Genomic DNA, 20,470 nt, shown 5'->3' on the forward strand with positions numbered 1-20,470 from the left:
ACTGCTTACCGTGAATGGTGCCTGCAGCCAGAGATCAAGCCCTGCCGAGTAGCTGCTAAACAGCCAGCACGGCCACCAGACAGCCCCCTCCACGCTCAGGCCCAAGTCCACCGGCAGCACCAGTTTCCCCTGACTGTGGCTGTCATGAGGGAAGCACTAGCCGAGACCCACCTGCTGACAGCATGCCCGGCGCTGAGTGTGGCTCTCCCCAGCAAGGAAACAAACCCCTGTCAGCCCCACAGATCCAGCTCTTGCAAGGCTCTCCCTGACCCCTGGACCACTCCACAGCACAGCTAGCATCTGTTACTAAAGCATGGGCCTGGTGCTAAGCCTCTCAAAGGCTGCTGGGAGTGTCCACAGTGCAGTGCTACCAATAGGCCATGGAATGAGCATAGGGGCTTGCTGAACTGGCCACATAAGCAAAGCATCCCAGCACCCCAAGCCCCCTCTCCCATGCCCTGACCCCAGTGGGAGGAAAATGGAAACAACCATCTTAGAAAACCCAAGACACTGTCCACTCCCTCCTTTTCCCATCTTCTGGCAAATTCAGCAGCAACCACAGCCCTCTGCAGGAACTGGATCCTGCACACAGCCCAACGCCACAGTGCAAACTCCACCCAGTGGCCTGTCCAGCGACCCCAGTGACCTCAGAACCAACACCACTGCACGAGGGCAGAGAGGGAAGCCACAGCGGGGTGGAGGGCTTCCTTATGGTGACAGGGACCGCATGCTCTGAAGATGCTCCCAAGCCCCAGAACTGAGGCTAAGTAACAGCCCAGGAAGCTGAGTGCTGGGAGAGGTCTCAGAGGCAGAGGGCTCAGTGAAATCCCATTATGAATCCGGAAGGGACTGGTTCTTGAGCAGTGATTCTCAAACTGTGTTCCCTGGGGTCCTGGGAACCCACAGAGATGCCCTGGAGAAAGAGGGGCTGAGCGGAGGGTGCTAGAGTCCCCCAGCCCCCGAGTCAATCAGCGTTGCTAGGGCTTCACCTGGGGACTCAAGAAAAATACGGTGGAAAAAGGTTTCACTGCTAAGTTCTGAGGTGCACAGTTTAAATCTATCTCCCATCAATGCCGGCCATACAAAGATCATGAACATCATCAAAGATTCTCACCCAGGGACTTCCCTGGTGGTGCAGTGGATAAGAATCCTCCTGCCAACGCAGGGGACACGGGTTCCATCCCTCGTCCAGGAAGATCACACATGCCGTGGAGCAACTAAGCCCGTGCGTCACAACTACTGAGCCTGTGCTCTACAGCCCATGAACCACAACTACTGAGCCCACAAGCCACAACTACAGAGCCCATGAGTCACAACTACTGAAGCCCACGCACCTAGAGCCCGTGCTCTGCAACAAGAGAAGCCACTGCACTGAGAAGACTGCGCACCTGCAATGAAGAGTAGCCCCCGCTCTCCACAACTACAGAAAGCCCACACACAGCAACAAAGACCCAGTGCAGCCAAAATAAATTAACTAATTTAAAAGAAAAGATTCTCACCCAACCTTCCCAAGGCTGGGATAGGGATTTTCACAGCTCTTCCCCTTTGGGCCCTCTTGCCTGACCCACCGACTATTTGCTAGTGAGATACGGGGAGCACTTCACAAGCAGACACCCCACACCGAGAACCCCCAGCGCTCCTGTCTGCCAGCTGGGTGCTCGCTGATTACATATTTGGCCTGAACATTCCCCTTCTGTGGTCCCTTCCCTCCCTCAACCCTTTGAATCGCTCCTGTACAGACTCACTGAGCTGTGGGCGATAACCGTGTCAGGATGCCCCTCCCAGAGCCTGTGCCAGCCAGTCCCCACTCGACAGTGGGCTTGGGCCATGGCTGCGAACCAAGGCTCGTCTCTGGGGCCCTCATGGCACCAGGCATGATGCTTTGCACACGGCTCAAAGAACATTCCCTGGACAAAGCAAAGCGATCCCACCTCTGACCCTTCTCACAATGCCAAAAAAAAGGATGCATGTGCAAACACACCAAGTGTCAACAAGCAGATGCCTGACCACCATTTCCTCTCAGCTTCCTGTGGGGAAACCGTTCGAATGCCGGTATTGCCAGACGCACAGCAGAACTCTGGAGGGGGAGGACCGCCTTACCTGGTAGTAGGTCTTAATGTTTCTCACCAAGATAGTCAAGTTCTGAATGCGAAGGTTCACATCGTTGTTGACGTGCTTGTTGATGCGTTGATTTGTTGGCCTGGGATCTCTAAGGGAGGAAAAATGAGAATGGAAATTGCATCCCAGCATCTGCCACACCCCTATCCTGCCCCAGCCGCTACTGAGCATTTAGTCCTCTCCAAGCCTAGGTTACCATGCAGCTGTGACAAGTGTGGCTCAGGTCAAATCCTAATTCTGCCACTGCCAAGCCGCGGACCTCAAGGGAGCCACATCACCTCCTACACACACACCCCCCCCAACCCCACCCAAGCACCTAGCCCACCACAGGCCCTTAATCAATGTCATTTCTGTCCCCACTGCTAGCAGCACCCATAAACAACCAAGTGTCAGTGCAGACCCAAAAGTTATCCTGTATAAAAATAACCTACCCTAAAATATATTCCTAGATTAAAAAGGATTATAAGCTGAACAAAGCAAAATATGTGAAATATCAAGAAAGAGAGAAATGGGGACTACAAGACATTGAGGAAAGAAATCAAAGACGATACAAAGAGATGGAGAGAAAAACCATGTTCTTGGAGTGGAAGAATAAACGTGAAAATGACTATACTACTCAAAGCAATCTACAGATTCAATGCAATCCCTCTCAAATTACCAATGGCATTTTTCACAGAACTAGAACAAGAAATTTTACGATTTGTATGGAAACGCAAAAGATCCCAAATAGCCAAAACAATCTTGAGAAGGAAAGATGGAGCTGGAGGAATCAGGCTCCCTGACTTCAGACTATACTACAAGGCTACAGTGATCAAGACAGCATGGTACTGGCACAAAAACAGAAAAACACATCAATGGAACAGGATAGAGAGCCCAGAGATAAACCTACACACATATGGGCACCTTATCTTTGACAATGGAAGCAAGAATGTACAACGGAGAAAAGACAGCCTCTTCAATAAGTGGTGCTGGGAAAACTGGACAGCTACATGTAAAAGAATGAAATTAGAACACTTCCTAACACCATACACACAAATAAACTCAAAATGGATTAAAGATTTAAATGCAAGGCCAGATACTATAAAACTCTTAGAGGAAAACATAGGTAGAACACTCTATGACAGAAATCAAAGTGAGATCCTTTTTGACCCACCTCCTAGAATAATGGAAATAAAAACAAAAATAAACAAATGGGACCTCATGAAACTTAAAAGCTTCTGCACAGCAAAAGAAACCATAAACAAGACAAGAAGACAGCCCACAGAATGGGAGAAAATATTCGCCAATGAAGCAAAGGACAAACGATTAATCTCCAAAATATACAAAAAAAAAAAAAATCCAATCCAAAAATGGGCCAAAGACCTAAATAGACATTTCTCTAAAGACAACATACAGATAGCTAACAAACACATGAAAAGATACTCAACATCATTAGTCATTAGAGAAAGGCAAATCAAAGCCACAATGAGGTATCTCCTCACACCAGTCAGAAAGGTCATCATCAAAAAATCTACAAACAATAAATGCTGGAGAGGCTGTGGAGAAAAGGGAACCCTTGTGCACTTTTGGTGGGAATGTAAATTGGTACAGCCACTATGGAAAACAGTATGGAGGTTCCTTAAAAAACTGAAAATAGAACTACCATATGACCCAGCAATCCCACTACTGGGCATATACCCTGAGAAAACCATAATTTAAAAAGAAATATGTACCACAATGTTCACTGCAGAATTATTTACAATAGCCAGGACATGGAAGCAACCTAAATGTCCATCAACAGATGAATGGATAAATAAGATGTGGCACATATATACAATGGAATATTACTCAGCCATTAAAAGGAATGATATAGAGTTATTTGTAGTGAGGTGGATGCACCTAGAGTCTGTCATACAAAGTGAAGCAAGCCAGAAAAACAAATACCGTATGCTAACACAAATATATAGAATCTAAAAAAATGGTAACTGATGAACCCAGTGGCAGGGCAAGAATGAAGATGCAGATGTAGAGAATGAACTTGAGGACACGGGGCAGGGGAGGGGGGGAAGCTGGGACAAAGTGAGAGAGTAGCACTGACATATATACACTACCAGATGTAAAAATAAGATGGCTAGTGAGAAGCTGCTACATAACACAGAGAGATCAACTTGATGACTGGTGATGACCTAAAGGGGTGGGACAGAGAGGGTGGGAGGGAGGCTCAAGAGGGAGGGTATACGGGGATATATGTATAAAAACAGCTGATTCACTTTGTAAAAATAATAATAATTTTTTTATAAACTTAAAAAAAAGGGGAAAAATGGTACCTTGTCTGACTTCATAAATCAATAGAATTGGTAACGTTCCACTTCACATGGGTCTCCTGCCTGTGTCACCGAATTGGTCTTGCCTGTGATTTACATTCCAGGGGCACAATTCTACCTCAGAAAACTGCCACCATGAGTCTATGACACCATGTGGTGTACAACACACCCTACGAGAAATGCTAAAGAGACACAAATAATTCATGTGGGAAACCCCTGAAGTGCCGTTTATTTTCCAATCTCAGGTCTGGTTGTGATGAAACTAGAAATCTGAATCAACTGATTTATAATTTCACCCATCTACATATAGGACATTTCTCAAAAATTCTGTGTCAAAAATATTTCCTATTTGAAGAGAACAGACTCAAAGGAACGGATTTCATTTCCCCCTCCCCATGTACCATGCACTGCTTTTCCTAACATAGCCCTCCCTGCCATTCGACTGGCCCAAGACACCACGAAGGATGTTTCATTCAAATGAGGGCTGTCTCCACAGTTTCATCTGTCATCTGAGCCCTGTGATAAGGGTGCTGAGCCTCCTGGGGGCTGGTGCGATGGAAGAGAGACAGGCCTTTTCCTCCTTCCTTGGTACCCAGGCCCCTTGATGACGATGGTGACGGTGACGATGGAAGCACAGGAAGGGGAATTTGGGGAATTAAGCAAATCAATTTCAATGCCATTCAGCTCATTCAAAGCCAGTAACTTACACAAAATTGAAAAATAGGAAAAAAAATCTAAAAATAGCAATCATTTCAAATGTCACTATAAGCACAATTTCTTAATAACACAAGCTGCTTAAAATTCAATCATTAAGTAAATATTTGATATAAACACTAGGAGTCCCTACTCTGTACGGTGTGTGTGCCAACCCCTTTATGCATCACATGCAATAATCAGCCACGGATTTTATTCAATCATCCTGTATCCCCTACAACAGTCACATAGGCTCCTTGGGGGCAACCGGAGGACCTCTTCTCAACTGTCCTGGGACAATGTTTCTTATTGTTCCCCACACAGTAACAGAGTCTGGCCAAGTCATTTACATGTTACCTGTTTCTCCTGGAGCCATTAATTCTGAGAAAATAAAGGTTAACAGTTCATGTAAATTAATGTAGCAGCAGAGGAGGCATTCAGAATTTAAACCGCAAAGGCATTTTAGCTAGAAAAGTGTATCTAGCAGGACAAAGTAATTTATCTTAAGGGTGCAATTCTCTTCCCTTTACTATAGACACCTTAAGAGATGAGAAGAAATTTCATACAGTGACGAACGTGCTTCTTAAAATAGCAGAACTTAGAGAACACGCATGGCTTTTTCTGTTTTGTTGTCATGGTAGTCCCAGCTTTCAGCAAATCAGAGGGACCCGCGCCAAGGAGCGCCTGAAGCCGGAGGACCTGGACAAGCCTGGGAGGCCGTCAGGTGCGGTGGGGGAGTCTCTGACCATCCCAGCTTTTGTAAACCCTCAGTTCTGGGAAACAAGAGCTAATTGAAATAACACTCCAAAAGAGCTCACGTTTACTACACGAATAATTGGACTAATTATCACGATCACTAACACTCCCTCCTTTAACTAAGGCTCTCAGGGTAAAAGAGAGGTTAGCAAACAATTGGAAACAAAAGTCAATTCTGGTTAAGGAAGGCCCATCCTCACTCTGCCCAGCACTGCGTGAACCCCACCGTCCCTCAGCAGGAAATGCGTCAGGAGCTACTGATTCTGGTGTGAAAATGGGGCCCAGGCCTGGCCAAAGTTCTCGGGGCCCCACTGTGCTCACGTGCAAGAGGACCAGAGGATCCTTCCAGCCCTAAAAGGTTATCATTCTAGAAAGGACAGGTCTGCGGTGGCAAACTTGGTACATAGTTCTTGATCCCAGGAACAGGACTTCATAGAACTACTGCAAGACTGTTTCCCTGAAAGCTATCATTAATAATAAGGATCTTCTTTATATGACAGCCCTAGAACGCAAAAGCCCAACAACGCCTCAGGATGTCAGAGGACAGGAGAGAGACTTGTCCAAACTCGAAGAGATACAAGTGCAAAGTGTGGGGCCCCCAGGGCTTTCTTTCCATAAAAGCTTCTAACTTGAAAAAAAGAAATCAACTCTCCCTAAAATTTTAAAGAGAACTATAATTTAGAGTTATAGCAACCTTGCCTCCCTCCTTTGTGAAAAGGCCAGCCCCCCAACTTTTCATCGTATTTCAAAGACTTCCTAAATTTAAAACTGAATCCAAAAACAAACAAACAAAAACCCCTAAAAACCCTGACTCGAGAAACTATGTTTGATACAGATGATGGAGATGTTGATAATCTATCAAAGGTCAAAAAAAGGTGTTAAACAGCAACCTGAGTGCAAATTTGTATAAAAATACATTAGGAACATATATTATACATATATACCATAGATAACATCTGGGAGACACCAAAATATTAATACTGCTACCTCGACATGGTAAAATTATAGGCAATTTTTATTTTTCTCTTCTGTATGTTCCGACCTTCCTACAATGAACATGAATTTTTTTGTGTAATTTTTACAGACTCAAAGGCCCCATGAAGAGTGTCATATGCTGCAGCCATGAAAGAATATCACTTAAGCTCATGAGTAAAAATCCTTTTTGCGCCAACCCTCTAGCACCAACACAAACTCATTCAACTAACGAGTGTCTGCCCCTTTATCCTCACCTTTTACACCTGCAAAATGGGAACATAACTCCTTTTCCAGCACACTAAGGAAAAAAATTATCCTTCAGATAATCCTGCTTTTTCAGAAGCCTAAGAAACTCTCTCATTGGCCTGAGGATATTTTCAACTTCTGAATAATTAATATATTATCTGTAATTTTGCAGCTAGCACAAGGGGTTAGAAAGGAGTCTGTACAAAGCAAATAGTGTTGGATTTAATGCAGGGCTTGCCTAGGCACAAGCTCTCAGCCTCAGTCCCAAGTTCCCAACTGCACTCAACAGCCACTGCATCAGTTCAGGGGTCCACTCTCACGTGTACAGATACACACCGGGCACACACACACAAACCCAGCTCTGGGCTCACTCTAACAATCATGATGATTGACATTTGTTGGCATTTTCTATACATGCATAATCTTATTCAATCTCCCCCAAATCTATAAAACATCACCTCCCCTTATTACAGATCAGGAAACTGAGCCTTAGAGAGTTTAAGCAAACTGCCCAAGGTAAGAGCCCTGGTAAGTGGCAGAGGGAGGATGTGAACTTGTCTGCCTGATGTTACATTCAAAGCTCTTAATTTTCCCATGAGACCGTGAAAAAAATGTGTCCAAAGTGAACCAGACACCCTGTTTTTCCCTTGGGTACCAATAGGCACCCAGAGAAACAGCATTTACAGAGAAGCTATTCAGCAAGCTTTCCCATGCATCTCCATCCACACCACTCAATGCCTCACGTTCATTCAGGAATTCTCCTAGACCTGGGCCTCCCCTGAAAGCTGAGCCCACAGGGCTTTCCTGCTTCCAGGCACTGATGTCACCAGGAGGCCAAGGCCGAGAGACTACTACCGCAGCCGTCTTCAGTTGCCAGAGACAATGCCCAGGTGCAGTCACGTGCCCCCCTCCCCCCCACCCAGCCTCCATATGGCTCTGAAGTGTTAGGTAACACGCCTCTTATCTGGGCTCCAGCAACAGGTTAGCACACTGCTCTCTGCAATTTTCTCAGGTCCTACCAACTTGGAGAGAATTTATCAAAATAGGCTAACTGCACACAGTTGGGGCTACTTGAATGGGAGATAAGGCAAAGCAGCCTTATCACTTAGCTGCTACTTAGCCTGACATGTCTCCACTTGGCAGAAGTGAAAACAGGCTTGGCTTAAGTAGTGTTGGATATGGGGCTAGGATGTGGGTCCCAGAGCCCAGTTTTGCCCTAGATCTCGTTGGGAGAGGGCTAAGGCTAAGAAGAATGCAGTAATCTAGGCAACTAGGAATGTAGGAGAAAGGCAGACTGGGGAAAAAAAAAAAGATCTCTTAGGGGGTGCCCCAAATCCTTTCTGGATTAAGAAGTTGGATACATAACTACATAACTAATGCCAATACCTATTAAGGGGCAGACACTGTGCTAAGTGCTAACATCATTTAATCCTCACAACAATCTCTTAAGAGAGGTACTTTCCTTCCCACTTTACAGGCAAGGAAACTGAGATGTTGAGTGATGTGCCCAGCGTCACAACACTTGCATGCGAGAGACCTAGGGTATGAACCCAAGCTGGCTACCTAGGTTTTCAACACTAGGGTTGACATTCTGGTTTTTTTTTTTTTTTTTTTTTTTTTGAGATAATTTTTTTTTTAGCCACAACACTTGGCAAGTGCGATCTTAGTTCCCCAATCAGAGATCAAACCAGCACCTCCCACATTGGAAGTGCAGAGTCTTAACCACTGGACCACCAAGGAAGTCCCCCTGAGGTAATTTTTATGTAGGGTGAAATGCCTATATCTTAAGTTACACCTTGATGAGTTCTGAAAGATGAAATATACTCCAGTTAACATACGGAACATCTCTACCACCCTCAGAAGTTCCCTTATGCCCCCTTTCTGGGCAATCCCTACCCACTTCCAAGAGCAAACAATGCTCTGATTTCTATCACCTGGGGTAGGGTTACTCCATCACCCAGTCAGTAAACTGCATGCTGTTGGTGCCTCTCCCTCTCTGATTTCCTCCTTCTGGAAAGCCACCCAGCCACTGTCCCCTCCTCAGTGCCTAACCCTGGCCAGAGGACTCCGAAGCACTGCTTGCGGCCTGAAGAGCTGCAAATGTACCAGTTCCCACTTCCAGAACGATTACCTTGGCACATCACAGAGGATAAAATAACACGTAAAATTGTCAAGGAGAAGGGAGAAGCCCTTCAAACTGAATTTAGCTGTGGGCCAAGTGTGAACAAGTGATGAGCTGGCATTTCTCAAAGGAATGGTCCAACAGGCTTTCCTGATTTACAAGCAAGTGGTAAACGCTTCAGGAATTCCAAAGGTCAGGGAAGAAAGAGAAACAGTCCCAGGGCTTTTGTTCTCCCCTCGCCTGGGTGTAAAAGCTGAATGAAAAGGCTGGGGATACTGCTGGTTTTTTTAATTAAACAGGACAGGTCAAAGTTTCACTGGTTGCTGCACCAGTGAAATCCAGCACTTCTGGGGGTCTAACAGGATGAGGCGGGACGAGCTGCCAAAACTTGAATATGCTACGAGACAACCCCAGGAGAACACCTTCTCATCAGTGTTTTGGGACAAGTGCTGCCAAAGACGACAACAGATTTGTCTTTTTAGAATCTAATCAAACTCAAGACTGGTAACGTTGGCAGTACCTTATAAAAAACCATTAAGAGTGAGATGTCTCTCCCATAACACGACATCAAGTAACTTATTAAACCAGAGGAGCAATGTTCTCAGGAAATGTTTTAGACTAGATCTTTGTAGGTAGGTCTATTTAAACTACTTTCTGAATATACCAAAGCTGACCACTCATCCTCCCACGCGGGCCACAAACGGAGCTGACTCTCATCAGCTAATGGCTTCAAGGCTCAACTAAGACAATTTGCTTATCTGCAGGTGAGCATAAGGGCCCGATTCACAGAGAACATGAGGATGTTTTATTTTGCTTCAAGTGCCTGTGAATCATACTGACACTCAGTTCCAATATGCTCCCTGCAGTTTCTGAGTTAAAAACAGAATGCAGTGGCAGGACCCAACACCTATATGTGGCAGGCTGTCAATCAGACAGGCTCTGCAGAATTCAGCAACAGGAAAGGATGTGGTCAAATATGCTAGCAAGTGTAACTTCCACCAAGACCCTGTTTAAGCCTCATGCTTCAAGATAAACAGCACCAGAGTATTCTGGCTCCCTGTGCGTCTCCCAACACAGTAACTTTGAATCCAGTTCATGAGAAGGGACTTAACCAACTGCACTTGCTCTGGGGCAACTGGACACAGAAGATGAAAGGGAGCTCAGAAACACAGGCGTCCTGATCTCGAAAGAAACTTTATAGTCACTCACGGATGCTCGGGTCCCACCCGACACTTCCTGTAACCAGACACTCTCCGTTACAGTTCCTTGACCCCAAAAAGAAAGGGGTTTTTTTTCGGTGTCATTGCTCAAACAACAATTAAGTCCCTGAGTCTGAAGTCAATTGCACTATCTACACCATGTGGATGACAGTCAATTTCAAATTCTCTTCATCAAACAAGCTGCCAACCCACTGTCCTGGAGTTCTTCACACCCCACAAACGGGGAAAAGACATATTAATACTGACATAGCAGTGGCCCCACTGAGATACCCTCCAGTGCAGCTTCACACTCCATTTCTACAACTTTAAATTTGACTTTCTGAGGCATCATTCATGCCTTCCTTCCTTCCCGGAGATAACTTACATTTGTAACATGATTTGGTTCAAAAAGATGCCGTCCGCTAAATCCATGTACATTGTCAGGTTGTCCTGGTTGCCGCTTCCAAAGGGGCCAAAAGTTTTCACCTGCAGGGACCGGACGCGGAGAGAAAGGCAGGAAAAGTCACTCCCATGCGCACAGTCTATAAAGCTCTCCAGGCGGGCAGAGCCCCTATGGGCAGAAGGGGGTCACCCACGGCCACCCACCCTTCAACAGAACCCCGCTCCAGGGCCTCGCTCCCCTCCCCGCGCCAGGCAACAGACGCGAGACAGCAGAAAGAAAACTTCCTCGCCACTTTTCTCTGGCGTCTCAGAGCGGAAAAAATAAATAAAAGGGACTTTTCAATAAATTTCTCACGTCTCAAATCCATTGGAAATCACTGCGCCCACCCGAGCCTCTACACGTTCTCACTGGGAACCCCCTAATCCCCACCGCCATCCACCCACTGGGTCTCAGGGGTTCAGAAACGACAGGAGGATGTTTTGGGGGAGAGGGTCCTTTTCTCGAGCGGTCAGGCCACGGGGGCCAGGGTGGCCACTGGGACCCTGTCGCTCCAAGACCGCCAGCCCAGAGCCCGGGCGGGAACAGGTGTACCCGCTCAGCCCCCGGCCGGGCCGAGAGCGCGGCGGGGTCCTGCGCCGGGCGCGCCGGCTCCACAGCTGGAAACACCCCCGGACCCCGGGACACTGACCCCGACCCCGGCCGGGGGCACTCGATGAGTCCTCCGCATCCAGGGGCTACCCGCGGCCCCGGCCGGGTCGGCTCTGCTGCGACTGCGGGCGGGCGGGAGAGGAGCCGGCGCCCCAACAATGGGGCGGGGAGCCGGGCACACTCACCCAGGTCACCAGCGGGCTCTGCAGGAAGAGCTCCATGAGCTCCGAGACGGTCACGTCCATGCTGAGGCTGCGCCCGCCGGCTCCGCGCCCCGCGGCCCCCGTCCCCCGCGCCGCGGCACAAAGCGGCTCCGGCAGCGAGCGGCGGGCGCGGGGCTACGGCGGCTCGCGCCCGGGAGACAAAGGCGGGGCGCGAGCCCACGTTCCGCGGCTTCGGCGGCCCTGCGCCTCGCCCGGGGCTGGGGGAAGGGGAGGGCCCGCCGCTCGGGGAGGAACAATGCGCGCAGCGGCCCCGCCCCTCGGCGGCCCTGGGCGGTCTGCGCGCCGCCTCGCGGGGCCGGGGCCGGGCGCGGCTGCGCGGGGCGGCGGCCCGCACGTGTGCAGGGAGAGGGGGCGTCCCGGCTGCGGCGCGCCCACGCCGCGCGCCGTCTCCGCGCGCTGGGGGCCCCAGCACGTGGCTCCTCGCCGCGCGCGTGCGTCGGCGCCCCTGCCCCGGCGCCGAGTGCGCGCCGCAGCGCTGGAGCGTGGGTCCCGGCCTGTGCCTCCCCGGGAGGGGGCCGGGGCGCCCCGCCAGCCGAAGCCGACCCGGGCCCCGCGGAGCCCACCCGCCCGCGACTGGCGGCCCCAGGCAGGTGCAGCCCGTCGGCCGCGCGGAGCCTCCCAGGTGCCGCCGAGGCCCCGCCCTGCTCCGTGGCGGGAGGGCCAAGCCCGCGTGCCCCAGGTGCCAAGGTCCGGCTCGCGGGCTGGTGGGGCGCGGCGCAGGCCCGGAAGTCAAAGGAGGAAAGTTTGTGTTGAGCTTAGACGGGAGGAGCGCGACCTCTTGCGCCCCACCGTGCCACCTCCCAGGCTGTCCGCCTTGGAGAAGTTCCCGCAGGAAAGCGAGGATGTGGACGCCCCAATCTGGACCCGCCCCAACTGTGACCCCCCTCCCTCCACCCCCAGCACCACCGCCACTTTGCTGGAGGGGAGCCACATTCCCGGTACAACGTGGAGGACAGTAGCAGCAGCTTGGTGGTAGGCGACAGGAGAAAGGACAAGTGCCCCAACGGGATGGAAAGCAAGCCCTGGGCCCAGACGCAGACCTCCCTGCTGAGCCGGCTGCGGTGGACCCCCACCTCACCTTGGGCCGGTAATAATTTCACACTACGATTCAGTCATTGTTCAAAACACCGTATACGATTTAACTAATGGAATCCTCACGCGTTTCCCAGATGAGCCCATGGGGCGGGCTTGACCTGAAAGCGCCTAGGGTAATCGTTGGCAAGTATACAGTAGGCATTAAATGGCTGCTGGCTTGCTTGTCATTAATGGACTCTTGTCAAGTGTTGGGGCTGCGGCATCTGCCGGTGAAGTGTGGTATTGCAGTTGAGTTCTGCGGTACCTTGTTGAGCTGGTGAGGGGGTGAGATTGCGTTCCCAGTAGCTGTGTCGGCTAGGGGTCCCTAAAGAGAAGTGTGAAAGTCAGGGTGACAGAAAAGCGGGAGACTGCAGGAAAACTAAACATTCGGGCTTATGTGGTTTTCTTTCGCGCCAGAAATTCGTTAATTTCTTAATTCCTTAATCGCCTGTATCGTAAAATCAGTTGGAAAATAGGTAAAATGTGTATCTGGTCCATCTTTGTTTAGAAGGTCCCCTGTTCTGTGCTGCCAAAATTTTCTTCACATTAACCCCAACTCTTCTGGAAAGGCAAGGAGGTGATCTTTAAAGTTATTTGATAAGCATAATCTTTCACACTAAGAAATACATTGGACAAATGCTTTCTGACGTTTGTGGTAAGACATTTCCCTTCCTGGTGAGAGAATTTGTCCCTGAGGATGTGGACAGTCCCTGGGCCACAAACATGTCAGGAATTTCTGTTTTGGGTCAGTTAGCTGCTGTGTTGATTTATCATCGTTGATACATCAGCAGTTCATTGGGTCAACCCCAACTCACCTTACTAGGAAGGAACTGGCTCAGCATCCTTGTTCCTACCTGAGGCAGGGTGTCAGGTAAACTGGACGGTGTCCAGGTTGCAGGAGTGAAAGACTTCAAAGGGTTGGATGACCTGGAGGAGGCACTTCCTAGAAATCCTTTTACTCCAGAAAATCAGAATAAGAACATTTTCCCTGTATGACTTTACAGGGTAATTTTGAGGTTGTGATGCATGTAAAAGGGTCTATAAAGGTATCTTCCTGTCTCCTCATATTTTGCCCCCTTCTACCACTACTTTAGTAAGAATTGTTTCCCCTAAGTCTCCATCGGATTGGAGCATAAGCTTCAGGAAGCAAGCACACAGACCGTGCACTAACCACCAAGCAGCAGCCCACTATGCCCTGCCCATCCCTCCAGAGCAGAAAGACAGCTTTCACTCTGTCTGAGACTTAACCCTTTTTTCTTGTTCACTTCTGCATGAAAAATAATTTCTTTGCTTTATACATTGCTTCTTAGAAGCAGTATTTTAATTGTGTTGTTCATTCTGATAAAGGAATTTTCTTCCCTTTTCAGAAAGTGCTGGCTCAGCGATGTAAGCTAATGGCATCTCTGTAATTTGATAGGAGCTTAAATAATTTGTATAATTTTGAGGAGAGGGGAGACTGGCTATTTGTTAATGTTTTTTGTAATTACTTTTTGTTATAATGAGCATATATTAATTTGATAATTAAATTTTTTGGTGTTAAAATACAGGTAACAAAATTTACCATCTTAACTGTTTTTAAGTGTACAGTTCAGTAGTATTAAATACATTCACTTCGTTGAGCAGTCCTCACTGCCATCCATCCCTGTAACTCTTTCATCTTGTAAATCTGGCTCTGTACCTCTAACTTTCCATTCTCCCTCCCTCTAGCCCCTGACACACCTAATTCTATTTTGTCGTTATTGTTTTGACCACTCTAAGTGAAATCATACAGTAATTTGTCTTTTTGTGACTGGCTTATTTCACTTAGCATAATGTCCTCAAGATTCATCCATGTTGTAGCATATTGCAAAATTTCCTTCCTTTTTAAAGCTGAATAATATTCCATTGTATGTATATATTGAATTTTGCTTATCCATTCATCAGTGGATGGACACTGGGGTTGCTTCCGTGTTTTAGCTATTGTGAATAATGCTACTGTGAACATGGGTGTACAAGTATCTCTTCAGGACCCTGCTTTTGATTCTTTTGGTACATATCCCAAAGTGGGATTGCTGGATCATATGGTAGATCTATATTTAATATTTTTAGGAACCTGCATACTGTTTTCCATGGTGGCTGTACTGGTTTACAGACCCACTAACCTTTCACAAGGGTCCTTTTCTTGACATCTTTGCCAGCCTTTGTTGTCTCTTATCTTTCTGAGTCTAGCCATTCTAACAGGTGTGAAGTGATCTCTCGTATTTTTTATTTGCATTTCCCTGATGATTATAGTGATGTTGACCATCTTTTCATGTACCTGTTGGCCATTCATCTATCTTCTTTGGAAAAATGTCTGTTCAGGTCCTTTGCCCATTTTTTAAATTGGGTTATTTGGGGTTTTTTTTTCTGTTGACTTGTCTTTGGATTTTAACCCCATTATGAGATATATGATTTTCAAATACTTTCTTCCATTCCATAGGTTGCCTTTCATTTTGTTGATAATTTTCTTTGCTGTGAAGAACCTTTTTAGTCTGAGTTTATTTTTGCCTTTATTGCCTTTGCTTTTGGTGTCAGATCTAGAAAGTCATCACCAAGACTGATGTTAAGAAGCTTACTGCCTGTGTTTTCTTCTAAGAATTTTATTGTTTTCAGGTTTTACATTCAACTCAATCTATTTTGAGTTAGTTTTTCTGTATGGTATAAGATAGGGGTCTAGTTTCATTCTTTTGCATGTAGCTATCCAGTTTTCCCATCACCATTTGTTGAAGAGAATGTCCTTTTCCCATTGCATATTTTTGGCTCCTTTGTCATAAAAGAATTGACCATATATGGGTGGGTTTATTTCTGGACTCTCTATTCTGTTCCATTGACATATGAGATGTTCTCATTCAATACCATTCTATTGTGATTATTACAGCATTGTAATATTGAAATCAGGAAGCATAATTCCTCCAGCTTTGTTCTTCTTTCTCAAGATTGCTTTGGCTATTCATGGTCTTTGTAGTTTCATGTAAATTTTAGGATTATTTTTTCCTATTTCTGTGGAAAGTGCCACTGGAAGTTTGATAGGGATTGCATTGAATTTGTATATTGCTTTAGGGAGTTTGGACATTTTAACAATACCGATTCTTCCAATCCGTGAACATGGAATATCTTTCCATTTTATTTGTGTCTTTGATTTCTTTTATCAATGTCTTAATAGCTTTCAGTATATAGGTCTTTCACCTCCTTCGTTAAATTTATTCCTAAATATTTTATTCTTTGTAATGCAGTTTTAAGTGGGATTATTTCCTTAATTTCTCTTTCTGATAGTTATTAGTATATAGAAATGCAGCAGATTTTTGTGTATTGATGTTGTATCCTGCAACTTTACTGAACTCGTTATTGGTTTAATAATTTTTTTGGCAGGGTCCTTTGGATTTTCCATATACAATATGTCATCTGCCAACGGTAAGTTTTACTTGTTCCTTTCTGATTTGGATACCTTTTATTTCTTTTTCTTGCCTAATTGTTCTGTCTAGGACTTCTAATACCATGTTGGAAAAAAAGTGGTAAGAGTAGGCATCTTTATCTCATTTCTCATTTTAGAGGAAAAGCTTTCAGCTTTTCCCAACTGAGTATGATGTTAGCCATGGCCTTGTCATAGATGACCTTTATTATGTTGTGGTATATTTCCTCTCTACCCACTTTGTTGAGAGTTTTTAACATCAACAGATATTGAATTTATGCTTTTTCTGCATATATGATGTTTATCCTTCATTTTATTAATGTGGTGTATCACATTGATTTGCAGACAGTGAACTGTGATTGCATCCCTGGAATGATCCCACTGATAATGGATATGATCCTTTTAATGTATAGTTGAATTTGGCTTGCTCATATTTTATTGAGGATTTTTGCAAATTTGTTCATCAGTGATATTGGTCTGTAATTTTCTTGTTGTATCCTTAATTGGTTTTGGTATCAGGGTTATGCTGGTCTCATAAAATGAGTTTGGAAGTGTTTCTTCCTCTTATTTTTGGAAGAGTTTGAGTAGGATTGATATTTATTCTTTGAGTGTTTTGGTAGAATTCACCAGTGAAGTTGTCTGGTCCTAGACTTTTGTTTTTTGGGGCAGTATTTGATTACTGATTCAATCTTCTTACTAATGGTTGGTTTATTTAGGTTTTATATTTCTTCATGATTCAGTTTTGGAAGGTTGTATGTTTCTAGGAATTTACTCATTTTTTTTCTAGGTTGTCCAATTTGTTCTTCTATAGTTGTTCATAGTAGTCTCTTACCATCCTTTCTATCAGTTGTCTCCTTTTTAACTTCTGATTTTATTTTTTGATTCCTCTCTTTTTTTCTTGATCAGTCTAGTTGAAGGTTGGCCAATTTTATCTTTTCAAAGAACCGACTTCTAGCACTTAGTTTTATTGATCTTTTCTATTGTGTTTTTAGTCTGTATTGCATGTATTTCCACTCTTGTTGACTTAAAAAAAAATGCACAATGTGAGAGTTGCGAGTTAGATTTTATTTGGGGCAAAATGAGGACTGCAGCCTGGGAGACAGCAGTTCAGGTAGCTCTGAGAAACTGCCCCAAAGAGGTAGGGGAGGAAGGTCAATATGTATGTGATTTTGGTGAAGGGGGAGTACATGCAATTCAACACATATTTTTGCAGAAGGTCTCGTGAGGGTGACTGCTGGTCATGAGGAGCAGATGTCACCATGAGGGAATTTAGTGCTTTTCTAGATATGAGGAGAGGCAAGGATTGGGCTCATAAAATCAGCTCCTGAAAATACCTGTCTGCAGACCTGTTCTGCCAGATTTTCTCAGAGCACCTAGTGCCTCCTTCCTGGTCTCCACTCTGAATTCCTTTCAGGGGGTGTTGAAGGTCAGCAGCTGCGGCGGCACCTGATTTAATCCTTATACAGGTAGATGGCAAGTGCCAGCTTGTAGTTGACAGGACTCCCTCGTGGTCATACATTCAAGCACGCTTTGGGAGGCATTTCATGACCATTTCATCCTCCAGTGCTAGGACAGCTCATTCCTAGGTGTGGCAAAGATTTTGCTGATAGGCCACTCAATATGGCTAGGTATGCATGTATGTATTTATTTATGGCTGCGTTGGGTCTCATTGCTGCGCGTGGGCTGTCTCTAATTGCGGTGAACGGGGGCGACTCTTCGTTGTGGTGCGTGGGCTTCTCAGTGCGGTGGCTTCTCTTGTTGCAGAGCACAGGCTCCAGGCACGTGGGCTTCAGTGGTTACAGCATGCCGGCTCATAGTAGTTGTGGTTTGCGGGCTCTAGAGTGCACACTCAGTAGTTGTGGTACACGGGCCTAGTTGCTTCACAGCATGTGGGATCTTCTTGGCCCAGGGATTGAACCCGTGTCACCTGCATTAGCAGGCGGATTCTTAACCATTGCGCCAACAGGGAAGTCCCTGGACTAGGTCTTAATAGTCAAAGATCTCTGGAGTACTTGTCTTACTAGCCTGTTATGGTCCAGGAAAAAAATTCCTTCTTATTACATCTTCCGATATCTAGAGTTACACTATTATAATCATTGATTGCATACAGAACCATATATTTGATCAACTGCTTCAAGTCGCCTAGTCATCATTATTTTTGTTGGAGCTTCAGTCACAGAAATGATAATCTTGTAAAGACAGGCAAAATGTAAATAACATAGCTAGCTGTATTATTAAAGTCATAAGTAAAAATTAAGCCAAGAACTTCCATTAGGTGCAGCCCAGTATATCCCAGGTGGTCTGACTTAGTCTGTCCTGTACCAGTCCTTATCTTTCAGGGAAATTATATATTGGCACCATCCATAAGGCACCCAGCCCAACTTCCTAGTGTTACTAGGCTGGTTGTCCTTGGTATAATTTAATACTTCCCAAGATAAAGGGGGGCCTTAAAACTTAAATGACCATAGCCAGGTGTTAACCACATAAATCCACCCCATAATCATAGGAGGTTTTATCCTTTGGCTGAAATTTTGCTTGTTGCTCTGATTGACCTTGAGTAATAACTTTAGAGGAAAATTCATATTTATGGCCAGGGTCAGAGCAGGTATTATTAATTGGCTAGGTGAGGGAATGCCATCTAGTAATATCAAGAGTAGCCTGAACAGGACTGAACTTTCTTTCTTCTAAAATAAATTTCCTAAGGGCCATCCACTTAGAGCCTTGGAGTAGGGAAATCCACCAAGGTAATCCAGAAGTACTAGACACAGGTAATTGACCACAGACCCAACAATTGGATTGATTTTTAAAACTAGCGTAGGATTGTGTCCATGATAGAAAAACATTTGATTCATATGCAAAGGTCCAAGAAGTCAAAAAAAGGTTATGAATGATTACAGGAGTCAGGTCCAGGATCTTGGGCTAGCTGTCTGCTTCTGATGTTGTCGTCTTCTTATCCTAGTGTGAGTGTAGTTTAAGCATTATTTAAGGTGAGTTTGAGGTCAGCCATCTTCTCTATAGGCCAGTCCAGTGTAGAGGCCTTTTGCAAGTGGAAATTAATCCAAGAGTCAGTTCCCTTCAGTTTCACTGTGAGTGAGCTAGTTAAGAGCTCCTGGTGAGGACCTTTCCATCTGGGTTGTTAGTCCTTTAAATGATGTCTTTTCCAATATACATAGTTATTGCCCCTGGTTACAGGTCACGGGGCATCTGATCTTCATCCAAAGGTAATTACTGAGATAAGCTTTAGAAACAAACTTAGAGTGTCCTTTTATAATTCAAATAAACTTTACATTAATATAACAGCAAGGAAGTATCTGGGAGATGAGCCTTAGTAAATACAGATCTCCATTAACAAAACTGGAATTTAATATTTATTGAAACATAATTTTTTTCTCTCTAAAATTACCCTCATTTCTACCAAATATAACCAAATTAAGACTAATTTGTTTACAAAATAAATCTGGTCTCAATAAACTTGGCCTGATAATTTATATAACTATAATTGATTATGTAGGCTTTTTGCTTGCTGAAACTCTTATAAGGAGTCTCAGACTGGACTTTTAAAAGACCTCTCAGAGCTGGGAAAGTTATGCCAAGGACTTACCACAGATTTTGCCTAACAGATCTAGGTGAATTCCTCCCTTTCCAAGGTCCCCAAAATACCTTGCGTTTTCTGTACCTGTTAGTGACGTAGCCTTCCTAATTTATCTGATAAAGCTGCTGGGAACCTAAGAGTTTCCAATGTCTGGAGGGAACAGATAGAAAGAAAAGATAAATGTTTCAACCCTACTTACAAAGATATAATTTACCAAATTACTGTAAGTCATAATTAGTTTGAGGGGAAGCTTTTCCTTACACCTGGGAAACAAATTTATACCACTAATTTTTTCAGATAGAAACCATAAAATTTGTAACCTTGTTGACCAGTTCACTCAGTCCTGTGTAACTAATCCTTTTTGTTAACAGCTGTATGAAACCATCAGGCTTCTCATTAGAATTCTTCAGTTTCTTACCCAGTTCAGCATTACGGGCTGAAAGTCAGAAACTTGTGTTTATCCAAAAGTCCTTTCTATAAATCTTCTTGAAGAGGAGGCACTTTTGCAAAGGCATGGGAATTAAACTGTGTCTATAATGACAAAAGACTCAAGAAGGCATGTTTAAATCTGATTACAATGCAGTTGACAAAGTAACTTGGTTACTGCTGTAACATACAACACTTTAAGAAAATGACTAGAATTACGACTGATAACATTTTACCAAGACATATCAGAATTTTAGGTACTTT

General features: G+C 45.3%; 1 protein-coding gene and 1 long non-coding RNA gene across 8 annotated transcripts in view; one reads left to right on the forward strand and one right to left on the reverse strand.

Moving 5' to 3' along the window:
- The window catches only part of CCDC88C (coiled-coil domain containing 88C), a 130,477-nt gene extending 118,553 nt beyond the window's left edge, over window positions 1-11,924 (reverse strand). For 4 of the 7 annotated variants that reach the window (XR_009053288.1, XR_009053287.1, XR_009053289.1 and 1 more), the window contains exons 1-3: window positions 11,649-11,921; window positions 10,798-10,898; window positions 2,101-2,209 (exon numbers count right to left, since the gene is read on the reverse strand). Coding sequence is in view for 4 of the 7 variants with exons in the window: in XM_057732674.1 (XP_057588657.1) it covers window positions 2,101-2,209; window positions 10,798-10,898; window positions 11,649-11,708 (270 nt within the window). In the remaining 3 variants the exon portion in view is untranslated. Of the gene's footprint in view, window positions 1-2,100; window positions 2,210-10,797; window positions 10,899-11,503; window positions 11,599-11,648 lie in introns of those variants that run through there. The other 3 variants (XM_057732671.1, XM_057732673.1, XM_057732672.1) reach the window with 3 other exon arrangements.
- Window positions 11,925-12,082: 158 nt separating this feature from the next.
- LOC130852546 (uncharacterized) overlaps window positions 12,083-20,470 on the forward strand; it is a 115,122-nt gene continuing 106,734 nt past the window's right edge. Inside the window, exon 1 of the long non-coding RNA XR_009053376.1 lies at window positions 12,083-12,774. This is a non-coding gene — a long non-coding RNA (uncharacterized LOC130852546). The remainder of the gene's footprint in view (window positions 12,775-20,470) is intronic.

The sequence above is a fragment of the Hippopotamus amphibius genome, chromosome 4 (genome assembly GCF_030028045.1).
Source record: "Hippopotamus amphibius kiboko isolate mHipAmp2 chromosome 4, mHipAmp2.hap2, whole genome shotgun sequence".
In the NCBI taxonomy this organism is placed as follows: domain Eukaryota; kingdom Metazoa; phylum Chordata; class Mammalia; order Artiodactyla; family Hippopotamidae; genus Hippopotamus; species Hippopotamus amphibius.